Consider the following 24503-nt stretch of genomic DNA (forward strand, 5'->3'; position numbering starts at 1 on the left):
ATTATCATCTCAACAATCTGAGAGATTGTTATGTCAGTATTAGTGACATGAAGGATTTATGAAACTTGCCACTGAGATGGCTTCATGTAGCATCATATACATACCATGTTGCATGAAGATTACTGCAGGCATTCAACATTAATGTTTTGCCTAAGAAATTTGGGAGGGTGTAACAACAATATTACTAATAAGGATTTATGAAGTACACCAATGAGATGAGCTCAGGTGCCATGATATAAATACCAAGTTTCATAGAGACTGGTTCTGGCAGTCAAAAGTTGTTGGGGAAGGGGGGATACACAGACAGAAAAACGGCAAAGTTACCTCAAAAGCCCACTTTTATTTTGTCAAAATAATGAAATTAGGCTAAAATGTGTTCAACCCTTATTAAGAAAATGAAATGAAAATGCTTAGGCTCGAATATGAAGGCTGAAGTAATACAAGTCTGTGAAGTTCTTTGCTCATCAAAGAGAAATATGAAGGCACCATGGATCAACTTCTTTGACAATGTCACCATTTTCAGGAATGAAGTGATAGAAGACCGGTGATACAGAAACAGATGCACACCACAGAGAATGAAGATTTGGAATCCCCACTCTCCAAGTGAGACTGCCATACTGATGGACTAATGATTACAGCAAAAAAAGCCCATGATTTTGCAGCAAACTTAAAAAGACTGAGAATTTTCAGTGTTCTGAAGGAAGGAGCTACCATTTCCAAAGCACAGGAAGATATTAACTGTACATAAAGTGTGTGGAAACTCTGCAATATTAAAAACAGGCCCATAATTGTAAAACTCAGTTCAACTTTATGCATCACAGACAATGGAAAGAGTGGACTGAACTAAAAACTTCTAAGGGACGATTTGTGATAAGGCCTTGCTGCAAATACACAAGATTATGTGTCAGACTTCTCAGATGTTAAGAATACTGAACAAGTCTTCATTATTTTTATAAACTTTCCTTGTAACAGGCCATGGAGGCCCATAGGGTTGTGAGATAGTAAGGCTCCCATATTTTCTAGACAAGTGGCTCACAGATGGCAGTGAGGTTGGTCAGCCTTACGCACTGGACGCCATTACCCCCCCCCCGGAAAAGATTCCTGGTCCTCATTTCTGTTAGAGGGTGAGCTGACCCCAAGGCCATAGTGCTGCTGGAAGGATTAGGTCAATTGAAAAATCCAGCGACCTCATTATGAACTGATCCCGCAACCTGGCTTGTACCATAATGCCTCAACCAACTATGCTACCACGTGCTTTAGTGCCACACTGTGATATGCATAATTAGAAATTCGGAGGCAACATCTAAATTCATGTTTTCACCACTTTTAGCAGATACTGCAAGTACCGATTAAAATAATCCCTTTTAGGAATTTAAAAAATTCTAGTTACACTGAAGTTGTCAGATGGGCTGTAGAGAAGGACAGAGTGACCATGAATGAAGAATATTGGGGAGGGGGAGAGAACTACTCTTAATTTCCACATAGCTTCATTATAAGTTTTCTTAATTTTTATTATTTACTTTGGTGGAAATTGACAAGAACATATTCGTATGCTGCCAAGAATAATATATAATGTTCCACTAGTTCTTAAGACAGTTCTATCAAAACAAAACAAACAAAATACAAAAATTTCTTCATGATCCTTTTCATCTTCTTTCACTTCTCTTCCAGTCATCTCCCAAAATGTTTCCATTTCTGACACCCAAACAAAACACTTTTTCAACAACGCATAGATTTCTTTCATCCTATCACTTCACTTCAACAAATTCAATACTCCTGTCTTCCTAATTTTGTTCCATTAAAACTATGAACATCCTTATAATGGAGTTCATTTTTATGATTGTGACTGTAACCTCCTGGATCAGTGCTGCCCATCCACATGATGCTCACACATCAACCATAGTGTCCAACACACTCTCTCAGCAGTTCGATATTGNATTATACAAGCACAGTATCGAGGTTTTGCTGAGGTGCGCGAAAGTGCTGGTAATGGTGGCCAGTAGGTCTGGTCCTAAACAATGGAATATAAGCAGTAATGCTCCCCTGGTTCTGCAATCTCTCAATGTACAGTCAAATGATGCCTCCTTACTGCGGTGATGTCTGTGCTCCAGCAACCGACATGGCTGCCTCTGAAGCCGCCTGTTCCTTCATGTGTTTCTCAACCTGAACATGCACACACATTAGAATACAAATGCTTTTGAAACAAGTTAATAAGAACAGAAATATGTATAAGTCTTTGGAGCCCAAGACATGGATACAAAGAAACATTAACATCGGTCTTAAATAAATAGAATGTGAAGGTGTGGACTGGGTTAAACTGGCTTAGGAGAGGACCAAACGACAGACTTTTATGAACCGACTGATGAACCTTCAGGTTCCATTAATGCAAGGGAATTTCTTATCATCTCATGAGCAAAAACTAAGAACCACAGAGTTATTGCATGTGACAGTACACAAATTTGTGTGTTTCTAATGGACCAGCAGGGTCATCATCCCCACAACTTCAAGTGCACATGTTGAATTCCTGGCCACTGCTCACATTCCCTCCACAAAAACTGAGAATCGCCATGTTAATGTTAAGACCTGTACATTCTTGAAGTTATAACACGCACAGAACTGGCTGCAAGACAAGGTGAGGAGAGTCTTAGAAACCAAGCTGAGCAGACAAGCGTGACCAGTGAGAGAAAAACAGATGTGAAGCAGAACATGCTGTGACTTGCAAGTGTGTATTATGGGACCACTTACACAACAATTATATCAATAAACAAAAACAATACTAACATAACAGCATTCATTTATTAAGCAAAGGTGTCACTTCATGTTCTGACCCTTACAAAGTCACCATCAGATGAATCTACAGAAATGTGATCTTAGTCACTGAATTGTATTTAATATGGATCCATATTATAGTATTTTTAACATTTTTCAGCAAATACACCCTTCTCTTAAAATATAATCTAACAAATACATAAGTTTTTTAAAAATTAAGCTTAGAAATTAAAATTAAACATGAACACTGTAGCATAAAAATGGGGATCCCTTTGCATACAATGCAACATTACAAGCAATAAAAATTGACCATGTATGGAAAACAAAAACAGTGGGGAGTGACATAAATAAAGCACTTAGGAGCCCACTACCAACACTCGCATTGCTTCAACCTACACGTTACCACCTATCGATGACCACATCAAAACCCGATTAACCTAAAAACTTCTAGTTTTTAGGCAACTTAAAATCAATTCTTAAAAGCAAAATATAATTTGGGTAATTAATTTTAAGACTAAAATTATATTAATACTGTGACGCACTTCCTGAAAGCCAGACTATAGGACATCCATCGCTGCACAAGGGGCAATGAGAACACATGCTACCTAGGAAACTGCCTACCGAACAGAAGCAGAATTGCTGAATTCCCACGGCAACAGATATTCCAGCTAACAGCGAAACTGAACCTCTCAACAAGATGGTCTCTATCCTGTCCGAGCATAGGATAGAAGCGAGAAGAATTCAGAGGACCAGGTCAGTTTGTATCTGACTAGAGCAGGAGTCAGTCCAGCTTCAAAGAATGAAGAGCCAAGATGCTCCACTGAGATTAGTGGTGCACATGCGAATAATTGTATTGGTGAGTGTAAAAAGTGACTGTCCAATAAACATATTCATCCAAATCCTAGACCCACACATTTCCTTGTCGCGCTTCCTAGGAAACACATGACAATATTAACATTAATCCAAATCGTATATTTTTAATTTTAATTTCTAAGCTTAATTTTTAAAAAACTGTGTATCTGTTACATTATATTTGGTCCGCACCATAGCTCAAGCGGTTAGTCACTGGCTTCCCAATGCGGTGGCCCAGGTTTGATCCCGGGTCTGGTCAAGTGGGATTTGTGGTGGATAAAGTGGTGCTGAGGCGGGTTTTCTCCGAGTACTTCAGTTTCCCCTGCCAATCTTCATTCCACCAATTGCTCCACAATCACCCTCACCTATCATCTGGGGCTGGTACAATAGGCCAGAAGTGGCTGCAGTACAAGGGACTTAGTCCCACCACACTAGCAATAAAGAAAATACATTATACTTTAACAAATGGGTGCATTCACTAAAGAAGTGGTAAAATACTGTAATAATATGGATCCATGTTAAGAAATACAATTCAGTGACTCAGATCACATTTCTATAGATTTGCCTGATGATGACACTGTACGGGTAGAAACATGCAGCAAACCCTTCACCAAATGAACAAATACTGGTAAGTTAGTATGATTTTTGTTCACTGAAATAACTGCTGTGTAGACAGTCCCATAAAATGTTACTACATGACACACAACAGGATGCATCCCATGAAGACTGTGAATTGCAAGTTAATGCTATGCAAGTTTCAAGAAGACAGTAAAGTGGCATTCAGTAAAACAGAAAAGGCCAAACATAAGCTGCCATCAAGAACTTAATTGGCTATAGACAGTGAGATCATAACTGTTCAAAATACAATAAATGTCACCATATCATGTCTCTTTCATTACAGATAACGAAACTTGGGTACAGTGGTACCACAGAAAGAAGGCCGATAGATAACTGTGCTTCTGCTTTGTATAGTATTCTTCTGCCCCCTCTGGCTTGCATCAACTAACCAGACCTAGTCACTTGTCAGCAGTGGAGGTATTATTACCAAGACTTGTGTGAAGAAAACGCCTGAACAGCCGGAGGGCAACAGGAGAAACTGTGATGGAGGAGGCAGGTGAACAGCTCAAGGGGTATGTGCTCATCATCCATGGCCTCAGACAGGTGCATCCTGAGGGTTACACAGGACATCAGCTTGATGGTAGGGTAACTTCATGTTATCAGGTCAATGATTTTTTTCAAAATCAGGTTTTTATAAAAAATGAGCAAAGTAGCAGAGAGGAGATTATGCAGCCTTGACCGGCACAGAATTTTCTCTCCTGAAACTTCAAAAATCCTTGTTCCCCTTCCTCATTCTTATTCTTTCCAGGAAAATGGGGAACCACCCATTTGTGTTATAACCAGTATAAAATTGGGGTTAGTCTCATTGTGAGCTTATAAGCTGAGAGAAACAGACATGTGTGACCAGTGTGAGGGACACTAGATGTGAAGCCAAAATTGCTGTGGTTTGGAACTGAGTGAGATAATAACTGTTCCAAAACATGACCATTACAATAACACTGAAAGGCAGGACAATTAGTGAACAATGAATTGGAAAGCATGTGAAAGAATATGAGATACCATTCAGCATTTGTCTGGAAGGCCTGAAGAAAACCACAAAAGAGTACAACTAACTGGTCTCCACACCAGATTTAAAAATGGGACCTATCAAATAAAACGGAGTACTAACCATTAAACTGTGAAGTTCAGCTCAAATTTTATCGAAAGATTCAGAAGACACAAACAACATTCATATAGTCCCCTATGTAAAGTGGCCCTTAGAATGTCCAAACTAAGCCATAATCCCCTAAAGAGGTAGTTTTGCTGGTACAGCTTCAGTGGTTTTAGTGTTACCAAGCCTGAGTGTCTTCCTTTCTACCAAGTTCCATGAATATTTGTCAACAGAGATAGCATCCTGTAACAAAACCAGACATGTTGTCACAGAATATACTAGCATTCAAATCTCAGCTGAGACACCAGCTGTCCTGTATGAAGTTTTCACTCCCTTCAAGCAAATGCTGAAATGACCTTGATCAGGCCATGACGCCTTCCTTCCGAAACCTTTCCATGTCATTCATCTATCATCCTACCATCTGCCACTACATAATCTTCATACTTAAAGCATCACTAAATTACAGGAAAAAGCACAAAAACAACACCAGTATGTGTTAGCAGACAGCACATAGACTTTGGCCACATAAAGATCTATGCAGCTGAATCAGGATATGTACTTACTACTTTCTTGATGTGCAGTAAGGCTTTGGTGTCTGCGAGTGCTCTCACATTGTCTAACTTGTATGGGGGCGTAATCATCACACTGTTAAACACCACGATGTTAGACCCCTGCCAACTGACTTCCTTGATGCTGAAAAATGAAGGGACAAAAGTTCACACATGTTCTGATGGTGGACCACTGAACCAATTCCATTTCTTTTCAATAGTGACTGTATGTAATGCTGAAAGTTCCCTGTAAATATTTATTGCTGTTTTTCATTTCTTCACACTACTGCTTAAGTTCACAGAATACTATCATGGAGAGCTTTGCACCTAGTATATCTTAATATGTTCTCTACCTTTAGCCATGGTGTGGCCCCTGATGTACTGTATATTTCCTTAGTGCCTCATAATTACTAATCTTTTCTGAACATGTGGCAGCTTAACTTCACAAATGACACCATACAGTGTTATGAGGAGCAGAATTCTGCAAAGGTACATTAATGACAGGACATATGCATCATTATCTGTGGCAACATCACTAGGCTTGATTATATAAACATGAATTTTTTGGATTCCTCCCCCCATTCCTTCATCCCTCTCTTAAGTACTGGGATGAGTAGGGGTTAAGGCAAGGTTGCGGGGGATGGAGTCAAGCTGGTCTAACCTGAAGTGCAGTGAGACAGTCAGCATTGAGCAGCGCATGAGTACGGCCTAAACTAGAGAACTAAGCAGACGATGAGTGGGCCAGTATAACTGGAAGACGGAGAACGGTCTAAGTTGGCCACAGAACAGTAAGTCAAGTGTACTATAGGATCCTACTCCGTAGAGAGAAATGTTTTGGCTTAATATCAAATATTAAGATATGACAGCCTACTGAGGTGGGTTAGTGAGGCTACGATCACACATAAGGGCACAGTACCTGAGCAATACAATTTCAATTTAGGTTATTTGTTTCTTTCTATTCAAATTGTACTGTCTAATATTGTGATGTATCTTATGTGTTTATGTCATTAAACGTACGAGTATATCACAGATAATCTCTCTCTTATCTTACTACCGGTTTCCCTGCCCTTAAGATATATATACGTAGTGTGTTCAAAAAGTATCGACCCTTTGGTCGGCAGAAATACATTTATTCATTTGGAGGTACAAAACCCTAATCCCCTTCAGAGTAGTCTCCTTGGTAATGCACACACTTCTCACAGCGCTTCCGCCATTGTTGGAAACACTTCTGGAACGCGTCTTTTGGAATGGTGATCGGCCGGGCCGTCGCATTCCGCATGTCTTCTCTTGACTCAAATTGGGTTCCTTTCAGCGGCATTTTCAGCTTGGGAAATAGCCAAAAGTCACACGGAGCCATGTCAGGGGAGTAGGGAGCCTGACGAACCACTGGGATGTTGTGTTTGGCGACAAAAGTCTGAATTAGATGCACAGTTTAAATTTCGCAGACACTCTCCTCATGCCCAAATCATTGGTCAAAATTGAATGTACCGATCCAATGCTTATCCCTATCTCATTCGCAAGTTCTCAGACTGTGATACGATGGTCCTCCATGACCAATGTCCGCACTTGCTCAATGACATTCTCATTTTGACTTGTTGAGGGTCTGCCTGAATGCGGTTCGCTGTCCACTGATGTGCGGCCATCTTTGAAGCGGTTGTACCACTCCTTTATCCGTGAGTTGCTCATGGCATCGTCCCCGAAAGCCTGTTAAATCTTGCGAATGGTTTCCACTTGGGTATCACCAAGCTTTTGGCAAAATCTGAAGAAATATTGCTGCTCATGTTGTTCCATCATTTTACACCTTACTGGAATCTGACGAGCGCTCACTACATGTCCTCACTCATAGGCATACTGACGCTTTCTGCAGGCGGGAAAAAATTCATGACTGCGCATGAATGTCCCCTCCACATCTCCACCAAAGGGAGCATCCCGTGCTTCATTGGTTTACGCAGGAAAAAAGAAGGCTCAATACTTTATGAACACACCACGTATATATATATATATAACAAAAAAGAAACTCCGTGGTATTAGTCCACAAGCAAACTATACCGACCTAGCGACCGCCACTTGTCGGCGAAGTTAGTGCCAACTACAGTGGACAGAAGTTGATGCATGGTCAGCACAACAAATCCCCATGGCCGTTAATTTTGATTTTCTAGGCCGAAGCTGCTATGTCCTTGAAATAGTTCCTCAACTATCATGAGGCTGAGTGGATCCCGTTCCAGACCCACTACTTCTCAGAAAACCTGGCAGCACCAGGAATCGAACCCAGACCTCTGCATCTGCAAGCAGGAACTTCGACCACTAGACCAGAGAGGTGGTCATATATATATATATATTGATTGTCTTCTTAGTTGAAACAACATAGAAGTAGTTTTTGTTAACATCAAAGGTCATGAGAAATTGATAGCAGTGATATCCTCCGATAACTGACTGTAGTAATTATCGGGGGATATCACTGCTATAAACTTCATAAAAAATTTTATCCAATACTCTTCTCTCAAGGTTAAGTCCATAAATTGATGAAATTATTGGGGATCATCAGAGTTGGTTTTGACGTCACAGATCAACTATGGATCAGACCTGTTGCATTTGTCAGATACTGAAGAAAATGTGGGAGTACGATGAGACAGTACATCAGCTATTCGTAGACTTCAAGTAAGCCTATGATTCAGTTAGGAGGGAAGTATTGTACGAGTACAATATTCTAATAGAGTTTGGGGTACCCATGAAATTAGTTAGGCTCATTAAAATGTGTTTAAATGAAACTTATAGTAAAGTCCATATAGGCAAACATTTGTCCAATAATTTCCCTATCCAGAACGGTCTAAAACAAGGAGACACTTTATGGCCACTCCTTTTCAACTTTGTTGTAGAATATGCCATTAGGAAGGGCCAGGGAAACCAGGTGGGACTGAAATTAAATGGGACACATCACCTGTTGGCCTATACTGATGATGTGAATCTACTGGGCGATAATATAGATACCATAAAGAGACACCCAAAAACTTTAATTGATGCTAGCAAGGAGGTTGGTCTAGAGGTAAACACAGAGAAACTAAGTACATGTTGCTGTCTCATCACCAAAATGCAGGGCAAATCATAACATAACGATAGGTAACGGATGTTTTGAACATGTGGCACAGTTCAGATATTTGGGAATAGTAAAAAATCAAAACCTGATGAAACTCAGGTAATGCTTGCTACCATTCAGTCCAGAACCTTTTGTCTTCTTGTCTGCTGTGCAGAAACATAAAAATTAAAATATACAAATCTATAATTTTGCCTGTGGTTCAGTATGAGTGTGAAACTTGGGCTCTGACATTAAGGGAGGAACATAGACTGAGGGTGTTTGAGGAGAATATTTGGACCAAAGAGAGATGAAGTGACAGGAGGTTGAAGAAAACTGCATAATGAGGAGCTTCATAACTTGTGCTCTTCTCCAAGTATAATTAGGATGATCAAGTCAAGGTGGATGAGGTGGGCAGGGCATGTAGCACAAATGGAGAACAGGAATGCGTATAGGATATTGGTGGGAAAGCCAGACGGAAAGAGCCCACAGGGAAGACCAAGGTGTAGGTGGGTGGACAATATTAAAATGGATCTTAGATGGGAGGGGATGGATTGGATTGATCTGGTTCAGGACAGGGACCGGTGGAAAGCTCTTGTGAACGTGGTAATGAACCTTTGGGTTCCATAAAATGCTGGGAAGCTCTTAAGTAGCTGCACAACTGTCGGTTTCTAAAGAAGGGCTCAGCTCCATGAGTGAGAGAATGACAGGTCATGAGAATGACACCGATGTGGCCAGTATATAGTCTCTCATGAGCTCATCGCATTTCCATTTAAGAGCCACAATTTTCATGGACACCTAAAAGAAACTCTTAAAATGTGCAGAATCAATTACAGATAAGCACTCAATACTGATTTAAACATTGTACCTTAAAGCAGTTTCCAAAGATCATCACAAATTAAGTGATATCTGGCAACTATGGTGCACTTCAAGATCAGTGTTCTAATTCAAGCAAAGTATATTGGGTATGTGAAAACACATATGGCAAGTTCTGCAAAAGCACAAAATGAACTTCATCCATCCGGCTCCAAAAGTATGGGGCTCTGACAGCAAAAAGACCAATGACCGCTGCCATCTATACATATGTAAATTACAAGCCATACCACTTATTCAAAATGTGTTTTTCCAAAAATAATTCAATAACATTTTAATTTTAAGCATTTCTCTTCCATTTTCACATATGAGTACAAGACAATTCAGTTTCTTGAAATGAAAACAGAAGCACAAACAATAAATTCTTTTATCATTGAGTAAAATCAATGACTTGGCTTATGAAAATACCAACAAACCACGCATAAGTTACAGGATCTAACCCCTCCACCCAAAAACCACTGGGACTTCAAACATCTGCAACTCAGAAACAAAAGAGCTATTCCTATTAATTTTATATATGTGATAGTATTCCAGAGTATTTAGCCGTGCCATAGCTCAAGCGGTTAGTCACCAGAGTCCCACTGCGGTGGCCCGGGTTTGGTCATGTGGGATTTGTGGTGGACAAAGTGGCGCTGGGGTGGGATTTGTGGTGGACAAAGTGGTGCTGGGGCGGGTTTTCTCCGAGTACTTCAGTTTCCCTTGCCAATCATCTTCATTCCACCAAATTCTCCATCATCATAATCACCTGGGGCACGCTACAATAGGCCAATCAGGGGCTGCCGTGCCGAGTGGACCCAGCTGGACTCCACACACCACTAAGCAAATTAAAAAAAAATTAATTTCCAAAGTATTTAAATGTCTGCCCTTCCTTCCTGGCTAAACACATGTTTTTTCAAATGGCTAGTACTCGGCAAGGGTAGGGTTGATGACCTTGGGCATGAGCCGACAGACAGCACAGACAATGACATTTCAGTAGCCATGGCACGTTGGTATGTAGAGCATCATGTTTCTGCTGTCAAATGGTTTTTTAGAAACACCGATTCCGTAGTTACTGTCCAATAATCCAGATCGTAATACTATACCCGATGGGTTGAAGCATTTGGAACTACTGGATCTGTCATGAAGAGGAAACCATCTGGCCTTCCCAGTTCAGTACGGACCCCAGAAAACGTTGACACAGTGAGAAGGGCGGTTCTTGCTAGTCCCAGACGTTCTGCTAGGCGTCAGGCATTAGCTTTGGGTATGTCACCTCGTTCACTACATCGCATCCTACACAGAGTTGCAATTTCATCCCTACAAAATGATTGTCCAGCATATGGCCAAAGAGGATTTTGCACAACGCAGAGAGTTTTGTGAGGAAATGCTTGCCATTCTTATTGAGATGATAACATGGTAATGATGAGTGATAAAGCATATTTCCATCTGACTGGATCTGTCAACAAACAAAACCGCCGGTTCTGGTGGGTGGAGAACTCATGAGAGGTACACCAAATACTTCTCCACAGCTCAAAAGTGACAGTGTGGTGCAGTGTTTCTAAGTTAGGGATCATTAGTCCTTACTTTTTTGAAGAGGGGGAGACTGCAGTTACAGTGAATTCAGCGTGTTACGTTGACATGTTAAACAAATTCCTGCATCCAGAACTCCTAAGGCGTCGGGTAAACATGAGACAAATGTGGTTCCAACAGGAAGGTGCCACAGTTCACAAGGTAAGAGCATCGATGAAGTTGTTCAACACATGTTCCCCCAAAATGTGATCTCTTGTTTCAGTGATGTTTCTTAGCCCCTGCGCTTCCCTGATCTATTGGTTTGTGGGGATACCTCAAGGCAAGAGTGTACATGAACAGACCACAAACGATCCAAGAGCTGAAACTCTCCATTCATCAAGAAATCGCAGCTGTGCCGGAAGACACGTTGGAGAATGCGATGCAGAATTTTGAGGAGAGGCTCCAAATGTGTGTCCAGCAAGGACGTCATATGACTGACATTATTTTCCATACATAACGTAAGTTAAAAATACATTAAAATACCTTTTTTGTGTAATTAAAAAGGGTTTACCTTGAAAATCAACAAAGTTATTCTTATGTGAAAAACATGAGTTTCCTCTGCTCCACCCTGTATATGAGTTGAATATCTGGAATTACTATGGTGTGAATGTTATCTTCGTATCTAACCTTAAATGTTCTTCCAGTCCGACCAGTGTATTTCAATGGGTAATCTAGGCATTTCATTTGACAGATGCCACTACTGTTGTATTTATCTGTGTGTGTGCTGTTTTAATACGATTTTTATCATATTTTGTGTGTGAAAAGCTATTTTTATTTGCGTATTTTTGAACAGCTTGGTTATGTGCCTTTCTTCTTTGCTGCAGTATGTAAAAGTGACCCCATTTTGTCTTGCGGTGCTTGGGGTCTGTGCGTATGTTTTATTTTAGTGGTTGTGGTAGTAGTTTTTTAATTAGGTTTGTGTTGTATCCATTTTTTCATAGTTTGTTTCCATTTGTTTTGATCTTTTGGTTACTGGGTATGCGTGTAACCGATTTAGTGGATAATACCTGAGACGTTATGTTCATATGGATGGCAAGAACTATTAGGTACTGTGATATCAGTCTGTGTGGGCTTCCTGCATATGGAAGGTCCTTATTTTTCATCTTTGCGGTGTTGAGATCTAAAAAGTTAATCTCTTAGTGTGATTCTTTCTCTACAGTAAATTTATGGATGGTTGTAGGTTATGATGAGTTTGTTCATTTTCATTTTGTTTTTACCTTTCTTATCAATTACCATTCTTCTTTGTTCTTCTTTACTTATTTTAGCTAATGTCATTTTATGTTTATTGCAACCATGTGCCCATAATATTTTTTCTGTTATATCCAAATAAATGGTTTATTGCTGTATCAGACAGACAGAAGCTTTGATTACATATTCTACACAATCAGTATGTCTACCATACAACAGAAAACACAGACCGTGTTGTGTGATATGCAAAATTAGAATCCATTGTTCAAGTACAACATGAGTTTAGATGTGAATATAGTGTATGGCTACCTAATGACAAGTGCATTTGGAGATGGTACAACAAATTCAGAGAGACTGGCAATGTGGGGAAAAAGACGTTCTAGCAGGCAGCGTACGAGATCTGACAAGAGGTGTGGATCATATTATGCAGGCTTTCATACAGAGTCCAAAGAAGCAGATCTCCTGAGTGCATGCAGAGTTATGGATGATGCAAGCAAGTGCCCACACAATTCTTTAGAAAATCCTCTGTCTAAAACCATACAAACTACAGGTAGTCCAGAAACTTACAGCATGTAACAAACAGCTCAGGTGGCAGTTTGCACAGATTTTGGAACATGATAATTTCTTAAATCTGATGCCTTCCCTGATAAGGCAGAATTTCATATCTCTGGAAGTATGAATCAGCATAACTGTGTCTTCTGGGGTATTGAGCATCCATGGGAACATTTGAACATGGATGGGAGAGTCCTGAAGTGAACGTATGGCCCATTTTTCATGTGGACATAAGTACATGCAATTCATTCCCAGAAGTGTTGGAAAATCATGCTCTTTCACAGCTCAACAATAATAATCTTATTCTTCAAATGGATGGTGCACGTGTTCATTTCACTCATGCTATCTATCCGTGACCCGCCATACAGCTTCAGACTCTCTTCTTTGGGGCCATGTGAAAGGGAAGGTGCAGAGGTGGACTATACGTCGGGTGTACGCACACCTTAAGATGACATTCACTGTGAAGCATTTTGCACCTAACAACTTTTCAACTTGCATGTAAAGAAAACTGTTTCACCTGATAAATAAAATACTCCAAACACCCTTGTATCTGCTTTTGTTCCTAAGCTACAGGTGAAATCCCAGCATTCCTTTTGACAGACCCTGTATAGTCTGAGCTAATGACAGTGTTGGAAAATAAAAACTTGCTTGTTAAATAGTTGTGTCCTCTGATTACAAGCATGTTGCTGATTTCTGGAGAATTCAGTTGTGTGCATGTATGTGCCTGGAGGTCGACTCTTGTGTTTGTGATGATAATGGGATTCAAAACATTAGACTTATAACTATGGGAAGGAGGGCGCCCCACTGTCTAGCAGCGAAGCAAGTGAAGAGTTCAGTGATGGGGTTTTGTACCTTAATGGAGCATGCACTAATTGGTAAGACAACATACGTCTTTGAGATGGCAAAGAATAGCTTCTGTCCTTCTGGAGGAACACTTGCAGACAGGGCAGTGACAAGCCTTCGCTTCTCATCAATCTGGTTGCGTACCCTGCTGTTTAGCTGCAACAGAACACCATATCACACATTTGACATTCACAGGTTTCTGCATGAATGTATCAGTTACTGGACAGCAAAATCAGATAGACTTGCTCAACTGAATTATGCCATTAATTAAGTACAGGATGCCACATTCAGGGTCAAAGCCTCACAATCAGCCGACTCCTTCAAATGTGCATTAGTGAAAAGCTCCAAGTGTACCTCCCGTAATGTTAAAAATATCAACATAACATTCTGTCTTGGTCCAAGCATCTTTGTTTCTTCTGAGGTTACCATAACAAGGGCCATTAACCTGGATAAGAACTTCAATTTTCTACAAGCAGATGGAGATGAAACTGAGAGGTTCCCCAGGATGGGGGTGCACTTTCAGCATCTTTGTTCGAGCCCCTCTAATTAAGAAGTATCCAGGTTAAGAAACAGGAGAGGTAGTCCTATTTCACAGGTTCTTAGACCCAGACATTTAATGCCTACTGAGTTTCTTTTCTGGAGCGACATAAAAAGAGTAGTTAATGGCAACTTCAGATGTATAAACTATGTTGAAATATTAAGATAAAGGATTACAGCTGCTACTGAGACAACACCAGAAATGCTTGATGTTTTGTCTGGAGCAGAATACAGTCCTGATATCACATTACAAGAGGGGCAAATGTGAAACTTTACTAATGCAATCACAAATTATGTGTAATTCGTTTTGTTTTTTGTTTTATAAATATAACACTTTCAACGGGTAAATATTTTGTGAACATCCTGTATGTGAGGTGTGTAACCCAGCAGAAGATGAATGACATTTCAGAGAGATATACTGCCTTCATGTCAAAGGTTCTGCTTGCCTCCTGCTTCCTTAGCTTACTCTTTTTAACCTAAAAAGCATGGATAAGATTCAACCACACTACACTGCACTACCTCCCAGAAGACAGTGCTCTTCACAGAGCTATTGGAAGAACCTCAAATCCAACTGTGTAATAAATTCAACACTACTATCATATATAACAAGATTTCAGTGTGCCACACATCCCAGTAACAGTCAGACCCTACCCACACACAGCATGTCAGCAAGAATGTCTCTTTGCACATCATGCTTCTTGGTAAGGAAGAGTGGTACACATTCTTTCTTGTATCTGATGGGCAACTGGACCTCCCATACCAACACCAATGCAATTTTCAGCAACACAGGCTCTGCACTGCAGTTCCCCTGCCCTCAGGACACCCAGGAAAAGTGCTGTTACAAGACTTTAATCAGTAACTTGAATTTCCATACCCCACACACTCTACTGGACACATACCTACATATATGCATGTACTGTTCATATTTCACAAAAAATCAGTATATACAGAAGTAACATGCTGCACACCTACACTACTACAATCATGCTAGCTCATACATTTAACACCTGCTCACTCCACTCTCAACACCTTAAACACATAAACATTACTGCCTTACACTACCATCTCTTGGCATTTTAATGAAAATGTTCATACATGTTCACTAATTATAGTTTCTGCAGCACTGTACAAACAGGGAAAGGTTTTGTGTTGCTACAAGAATATATGAATAATATGAAAATACTAATTTACTAACTCTTGTAGTAGAACACAAACTGCTAATACCAAAGTCCAACTCAGCACACAATCTTGAACCAATTCCATCCAACTCTCCTCAGTTTTAAAATTTACCTTGCAATCACTAAGATCCATGTTAATGTTATACCATTTCCTTGCTTCTCATATGGATCACTCTCCCAGAGCTCTCGTCACTTAAACTCTGCAGCAGGCTCAAGATTCAGAATATCACTCTTGGACAAAATAACAGGGAGACATACTTACAGAAATAAAGAAACTCCAAGAGAACTGAAGCTCATTACATATAATGCGGGGACTGGCACAACTGCAGAAATGGAAATCCTTTAGAACCGTAATAATTAGCTATTACACAAATATGACAGGAGACCATCAGGTCAAGATACATTAACTCACTTTAAGTTCAGATTTTCAAGTATTTATGTACGCCAGAGAGCTGTGTACCATGAAGTGATGCAGTTCATAATGTGCAAGTAACTGTATCTTCAGCTTTTTGCTGTTCAACAATTGGATCAATTTCATATATCACAAGGACTGACTGTTCACTGTGCTGCAGGCAGAAGAATGTCAGCAAGTGCAGTGGTGGATGGGAAGTCAGCAATCCTAACCATAATGCTCTGGACTCATACTTGGGACATACTTCGTTCAAATCTCAGTCAAGACAAAGATATCCTAACTGGGGTTTCCTGCGGTTTCCCTCAGCCTCTGCAGGAAAATGCTGGAACAGCACCTTGATTCGGCCACAATCACTTCCATTACATCACCCAGTGCAATAGGGGTGGTACTGAAAATAATCACCGTGATCGGCTCATGGATGTGTTATCAACAGAATGAGACTAGGTGTCACACGGCTAATAGTTGTATCCCTCTGCTACAATCTCAAACACAAGTCCAGTGCATGTGCAGCAATACTTACCCACGGTCCACTGCAACAAAATGGCTGTGACATAATGCTTTGCCAGCATGCTCAAACTGAGCTCCTCATAAAAGAGAACAATTCTGCTGTAAAATATCTTTGTTCACAGAGTTAGTAGAGAGTCCGTCAACTGTAACAATTTGTAAGTCACTTTTTTAATATCACTTCTGCCTTACATGTTTCGGTTTGATACAACCATCATCAGAGGCACTTGCTATAACTATGGAAACACTGTCGTTGTTTATGATGTTCACAGTTATGTTTGTCATGTAGACGCTGCTACAATATGCTGACGTGTAAAAGCACAAAACTTACTAAGATAGTTGAGTACACTATCAAGTTCTCACTTTTCATCCGAAACTGTTTTAAGTTAAAACGCTAAATGTTAAAATATTTAATCTAAAATGCTGAATTCCTCCTTGTTAGTTCATCCCGAAGATGGGAGACGTCAGCTTGAAGTTGTATGGCTGCAAAGATATTGTATTACTTAGGTTTTATATATTATTATATATATTGTTTAGTGTTGTATTTGATTCTCGCTTACCTTATGGTTCGATGTTTCTTATGTGCTGTGTGTTGTGTACTGCAGTAGGAATACTACATCTGGTGTTATTTAAAGCCTTGTGTGTTATGACGCGGTCTGGGGTGTGTTTATACAAGTAGAGATGAGGTCAAACATGCTGTTCTGGTTATTGATTTCCTTTGCCTGTTTCTGCTCGTCTATTAGTTTATTATCCTTGTAGTGGCGGTAAATTTGGTATTCTNTGTTCAGCTTTGTCATGTTTATGGTGATTCCTTTATGGGTGCCAGCAGTGTGCAATATTGGATGTAATACTTCAGAGATGGCAACAGGGACATCACCAATCTGCCTCACACTGGTTGACCAGGAACCACCATGAAATGCAATGAGCACAGAGTTGATGTGTTCAACACAGATGACCAGGGGAGATGTTAGGGAAGTTGTAGAAGTGCATCTTCCCACTTGACAGTGCCATGCAGGAGATGACAGAGGAGCACTAAGGGGCACATATTGATGTCACTGCAGTTACTACAACAGGCTGCCAAAGATGATGGCTTCCTATTATACACAGTCATTGAAAGCTAATTGCACTGTTCTGACCCCCCAAAAAAAATAACACAGCACATATCATGCTGTATCTCTAAAGAAGGAGGCCACAACCAGACACAGCTTGAAAAATTATGGGAACAGTTTCCTACGACGCTGAGTGGGGCATACTGGTTTGTTTCCTGCCAAAAAAGGAAACTGTCAGTGTAGCTTGCTATAATAAGATGCTCCAGAAATTGCAACATACACATCATGACAAGCACCCCACAAAAATAACATAATTTTTCAACATAATTAAGCACCTCTCACATTGCACCCCTGACATCAAGGAAAACTGGAAAATGTAGCTGAGAAATGCTCCTCAACTTCTCTATGATATGGACTTGCTCCTAAAAGATAACATGAAAATTACAAGACAGTCCAACAAACTCATGTATTTGATAAAATCCTGAAGTACCCTATGAAAATTTTGTTAGGAGATTTCAATGCTGAAGTCAGTAGGGAAAACATTTTCAAACCAACGATTGGGAATGAGAGTTTGCATGAAATTAGTAATGATAATGGAGTTAGAGTAGCATAGCGGCCTCCGTAGTCTAGGGGTAACATTCCCACCTCATGACTCAAGGTATGCGAGTTCAAACCCGGCGGAGGTTGTGGAATTTTTAAGGGTGGAAAAATTCAGGGAACAAGTCCTCTGGGAGGGACTTTAAGCCGTGGGTCCTGTGCCGTAGATTTACGGCACATAAATGATCCTCATGTCTCTAGGAGACCTCTGAGCAAAGTAGGTAAAAAGTTTCCTGCCCAAGTAGTTTCCAATGCCTCTGATAGATGGGGGAAGTATCGGGTACCATTTGCCAGTAGAGGGGCTGAACTCGCTGGCTGAGCGGGGCTGATAGCAAGCACCAGTACTGGTAGGGTATGGCGACAGTAGAAATTAGAGGGGGACATACAATAGACTACTAGTCGCGGTGCATGGGGAAACCCACCCCCTCTAATACTAATACTAAAATAATAAGAGTAGCAAACTTTGACACATCAGAAAACTTTACTGTCAAAAGTACAATATTCCCACATTGTAACATCCATAAATTTACTTGGACATCTCCTGATGGGAAGGCACACAAACAAATTGACCACATAATGACAGATAGGAGATGACAATCAAGTATACTTGATTTCCGATCATTCATAGCAGCAGATTGTGGTACTGACCACTACCTGGTAGTAGTTCATATGGAGAGGTTCAATCTCAAGAAATTAAATGAGGTAAAAGGTAAAGAGCAGTATTGTGCTGAAATCTCAAATAGGTTCATGGCTTTGAAAAACTTGGAAACTGAGGTGGATGTTAATAAAGCTTGGGAAACTATTAGAGAATATAAAAATGTCTGCCAAAGAGAGTCTAGGTTATTATGAACCGAAGAAGCATAAGCCATGGTTGGATGAAGGATGCTCAAAATTATTAGATCAAAGAAAGCAGGCCAAATTGCAATGGTTACAGGATCCAAGCGAGTTAAATGGGGAAAATCTGAACAATATAAGACATGAAACCAGCAGGCATTTCAGGAACAAAAATAGGGAATATCTGAAAGACAAAATTGATGAGCTTGCAATGAACAGTAAGAACAAGAACATTAGAGACCTGTATATAGGAATAAATGACTTTAAGAGGGGTTACCAGCCTAGCAGTAACTTAGTGAAGGATGAGAATGGTGACCTGCTTGCAGAATCCCACAACATTTTGAATAGGTGGAGGAACTACTCCTCTCAGTTGTTGAATGTACATAGGGTCAGTGATGTTAGGCAGATAGAAATCCATACAGCTGAGCCATTGGTACCTGATCCTAACCCTTTTGAGGTTGAAATTGTTATTGTAAAATTGAAAATGTATAAATTGCCAGGTAGTGATCAAATTCCGGGAGAACTTACTCAAGCAGGAGGCGAAATATTACGTTATAAGGTCCATGATCTAATTACTTCTATTTGGCATAAGGAAAAACTGCCTGTTCATTGGAAGAAGTCTATTATTGTACCAGTTAACAAGAAGGGTGATAAAACCGACTGTAGTAATTATCGTGGAATATCACTGCTATCAACTTCATACAAAATTTTATCCAATATTCTTCTCTCAAGGTTAAGTCCACACACAGATGAAATGACTGGGGATCATCAGTGTGGGTTTCGACATAACAGGTCAACTACAGATCAGATCTTTTGCATTCGTCAGATATTGGAGAAAAAATTGGAGTAAAATGAAACAGTACATCAGCTATTCATAGACTTCACGAAAGCCTATGATTCAGTTAGGAGGGAAGTATTGTACAATATTCTAATTGTGTTTGGGATATCCATTAAACTAGTTAGGTTGATTAAAATGTGTTTAAACGAAACATATGGTAAAGTCCGTGTAGGTAAACATTTGTCTGATAAATTTCCTATCCAGAATGGCCTAAAACAAGGAGACGCTTTATCGCCACTTGTTTTCAACTCTGCTTTAGAATATGCCATTAGGAAGGTCCAGGGAAACCAGGTGCAACTGAAATTAAACGGGACACATCAGCTGTTGGTCTATGCCGATGATGTGAATCTACTGGGTGATAATATAGATACCATAAAGAAAAACACACAAACTTTAATTGACCCAAGTAAAGAGGTTGGTCTAGAAGTAAACACAGAGAAAACTAAGTATATGTTGGCGGCACTATAGCTCAAGCAGTTAGTCGCTGGCTGGCCACCATGGCAGCCTGGGTTCAATCCCGGGTCTGGTCAAGTGGGATTTGTGGTGGACAAAGTGGTGCTGGGGCAGGTTTTCTCTGAGTACTTCGGTTTCCCCTGCCAATCTTCATTCCACCAATTGCTCCGCAATCATCTTCACCTATCATCTGGAGCTAGTACAACAGGCCAGAAGTGGCTGCAGTACAAGGGACTTAGTCCCACCCCACTAGCAATAAAAAAAAAGTATATGTTGTTGTCTCATCACTAAAATGCAGGGAAAAATCATGACATAAAGATAGGAAACAGATGTTTTGAAAATGTGGCACAGTTCAGATATTTGGGAACAATGATAAGAGATCAAAACTTGATTCAGGAGGAAATTAAGAGGAGACTGAACTCGGGTAACGCTTGCTACCATTCAGTCCAGAACCTTTTGTCTTCTTGTCTGCTGTCCAAAAACATAAAAATTAGAATATACAAAACTATACTTTTGCCTGTGGTCCTGTATGGGTGTGAAAGTTGGTCTCTAACATTAAGGAAGGAATATAGACTGAGGGTGTTTGAGAACAGGGTGTTGAGAAGATTATTTGGACCGAAGAGAGATGAAGTGACAAGAGGTTGGAGAAAACTGCATAATGAGGATCTTCATAACTTGTACTCTTCTCCAAGTATAATTAGAATGATCAAGTCAAGGAGGATGAGGTGGGCAGGTCATGTAACACGAATGGGGGAGACGAGGAATGCAGGTAGGATATTGGTGGGAAAGCCAGAAGGAAAGAGACCACAGGGAAGACCAACTTGTAGGTGGGTGAACAATAATATAATGGATCTTAAGATAGATAGGATGGGTTGGTATGGATTGGGTAAATCTGGCTCAGGACAGGGGCCAGTGGAGGGCTCTTGTGAACATGGTAATGAACCTTCGGGTTCCATAAAATGCTGGGAAATTCTGGAGTAGCTGCAGAATTGGTGGCTCCTCCAGAAGGGCTCAGCTCCATAAGTAAGTAAGTCCAACAACTATGTGTACCCAGCTGCAGAGTACTAAAACCACTTTACTGCATTGGCATATTCAAGCTCATGCAACACTCACAGAAATGACTTGTTCATTCCGGGGATTCTGTGGAATAGTGGCAGGACATCACCAGTAACTCAAGATGGTATCTGTTTTCATACATGCACCTTTGCTTTTTCTTTTCCTTTGGTGCTACAGCCCCAGTTTGAGCCTTGCCCTACTTCCACGAAACACTCTTGTATCACTTCAGTTTACTAGATCTTAAGACATTCAGTACGACACCTTGGGTGGGTGATCAGCTCATTGCAAGGCCTCTACGTGTACACAAACACAGAAAAAAGCACGCGCGCGCACACACACACAGAAACACTGAACATCCATTCCCTGAGTGGGATTTGAACCCACGATTCTGGCTTCAGAGCGAGCGAAGGCAGTGCATGCCTTAGAACACTCGGCTACCGTGACTGGCCACCTTCGCTTTACTATAAAGTAAATAAATGTGTTTATGACTTTTGGTACAGCCTATGTACACATATTCTTGATACTGACAGCCTCATTAAATAGCCTATGGAAAGAAAAAAAAAACAATCTTCACAAAAAGTACTATATACATATTTGGGCATTATCATTGTACATGCAATAAATGAACTGTTTTAAGAGCCACAAAGAGTGAAATGCACACACACACGCTCTCTCTCTCTCAGTCACACCAACTGCTCCAAATTTTGCACTGTTTGGCATTCCTTTCCTAACACCTCTAATTAATTACATAGCTCTCTTTCATTGATTTTAAACAGTCAAGAAATTCCACTATTATAGGTCCCTCATAATAAAGTAACTCTACCGGTGGACTTTGCCTCAACTAAACAAATCCATTTCATCTTCATAACTTATTTATCTAAGACTGATCAACTTTAATATCCGCCAGTCACACCAAAATCTACAGTTGTCCCTTCCCATGAAATTTCACATTTTTAAATGCATTTCCCTTATTTTCCATGTGACTGACATCATGCCAGTATAATTCTTTTTTTTTATATCACCCAAACTGCACTCAGTGAAGAGTAAATTTATGAAACTCTTCCTATAATTACCTCAATTCCTTTGGCAATTCAGTTTTCCCAGAACCAAAACTTTTTATTCAGCATTAATCTCCAACACCCTCAATGAGAGAGACCCAGCATTACACAATGTTACAGTTTGCCAGACAATATCTCGGTTATCAATGCTTACCCTACATAAATCTAGTGACTGTGGAGCTTCTGGTACTGTGTTCACTTCTCTTTTAACTTGGACATCGCTCACCAATGACAGGTTGATGATATGAACGTCATTCAATGGCGCTTGACCATTTGATGCTGGACATTCTACGCTATAGTAAAGGAAAACTCCAAAAACATACCACCACCAACTTGAAGAGTAAACCTATTCCTGCATGTCACATGCTTCATCCCTTCCCTATACTTGTATTGCTAAGAGTCTTGTCTCAGAACGCACTTCCTGATACCTGTCTCATGAAATCCACATACTGGTTAAAATTAGCGTACGAATTCACCCATATACACAATGCAAAGTATTGCCCAACCCTCAATACTGCAAATATTAATATATTAACAACATTCACAAACAGCACACTGCTGGTCGAAAATTTAAAAGGATACTAAGAATAAGCATTTTTGTTTGAGGATCAAATGCAAGAACCTCTCCTTCTATTTCCTTGTTATAACATGTTTTACAAGCTACAATACTTCCAATGCTAAAACACTCATTCACTCCTGCCATTTTCTGTCTCATCTTCTCTTAATCTGGTGTCGCCACGCCACCAGGCGGTAAAATAGCAGTACTAAACCAGAGCCTTCTAGATTCTAGAGCTATCTAGAGATCTAGAGCAGAGAGCGCTAGAGAGCCATATGGTACTTAGCCCTTTATACGCATCAGTGCAAGAATCCCGCCGGCAGGACAGAGTCCTATAGTGTTCGGTGCTATTACATATTGCACGTTGATTTGCCTACAGTCCACATGTTGTAAGGTCTTAACAGGTTTAGATACCACAAGATTGAACACGGATAGCAGAATACAAGTGGAATCATTTAATAATACGGCCCTGAAGAACCTTCGAAACTTTTATCTACAGAACTAATGACATCCCCAACGTAATTTCGTTATATGAGGCTCTTCGTACAACGTGGCTATCAAAATGTTTAATACTGGTGTGGCCGTGATAGAGCCGCTTATTGAAGGCACGCTGGACTTAATTTCAGGACGTAAGGGTGACGGCTCCTAAGATATTTTTTGTAATTGCCTAATACCCTGTGAATTAACTAGATCTTTGCATACCATCCCATGTGCGTTATTGTACAGGATTTTCTTGACAGTGGCTGAAGCTATCCCTCTAACAGGTCGTGAAGGACTATAGGGTTGTGAGGCGACGAGGCTCCCACATTTTCTAGACAATCGGCTCACAGATTACTCTTAAGGTTGTCAGCCTCATGCACCGCCCCCCCACCACCACCGCGAAGATACATGGTTTCTTAACATAGTTCGGTTATCAGATCTGACATGTATGGCAACTGGAGAAAACTGGCACAAAAACGGCTTCTTTAATATTTTGCATAAAGATGCTACCCAATTCACCTCTCACACACCAACATCCATATCTTTTACTAAAATATATCTTTGTTTAAAAAAGCCTCATATCATTCATAAATCCTTTCATCCTACACCCTTTATTCTGATCTTCATTTCTTCCAATAATATGGGTTTGCTACCAAGGTGAAGATGGGAAGAATGCGTGTGGCAGGACATAAGAATTTTGGGTGTAACGAACTGGAGGAATGTAGCATCGAATAGAGAAGAACGGCGAGCAATCCTGAGGAAGACCATGGCTCACAAAGGGCTGTCGTGCCAGTGATGATGATGATATGGTTTGCTAAACATGGACAGCAGTCCTCCAAAATCCAAACTGTATATACTCTGGTACAGCCTCAATAATTGGAAAGGATCCACAATTTAGGCACACTGTTTTTGCTGAAAACAATTTGTTCTCTGCAGTCTTCAGTCTCCTCTTGACCTTGATGTCAATTTACTTGAGACATAAATGTTTGTTCACTATGTAAAT

The 24503-nt window shown here is 40.3% G+C and overlaps 1 protein-coding gene across 1 annotated transcript; it reads right to left on the reverse strand.

The window, feature by feature from the left end:
- Positions 1-1943: 1943 nt before the first annotated feature.
- On the reverse strand, positions 1944-23184 carry LOC111861473 (protein LSM12 homolog). The gene is made up of 5 exons (XM_023846090.2): positions 23047-23184; positions 22619-22752; positions 13995-14104; positions 5893-6022; positions 1944-2163 (listed from the first exon to the last, which is right to left on the reverse strand). The coding sequence occupies exons 1-5, from the start codon at positions 23177-23179 to the stop codon at positions 2086-2088; spliced, it is 585 nt and encodes a 194-aa protein (XP_023701858.2). The 5' UTR covers positions 23180-23184; the 3' UTR covers positions 1944-2085.
- Between the last annotated feature and the right edge of the window lie 1319 nt (positions 23185-24503).

The sequence above is a fragment of the Cryptotermes secundus genome, unplaced genomic scaffold, assembly GCF_002891405.2.
Source record: "Cryptotermes secundus unplaced genomic scaffold, Csec_1.0 scaffold693, whole genome shotgun sequence".
Lineage (NCBI taxonomy): Eukaryota > Metazoa > Arthropoda > Insecta > Blattodea > Kalotermitidae > Cryptotermes > Cryptotermes secundus.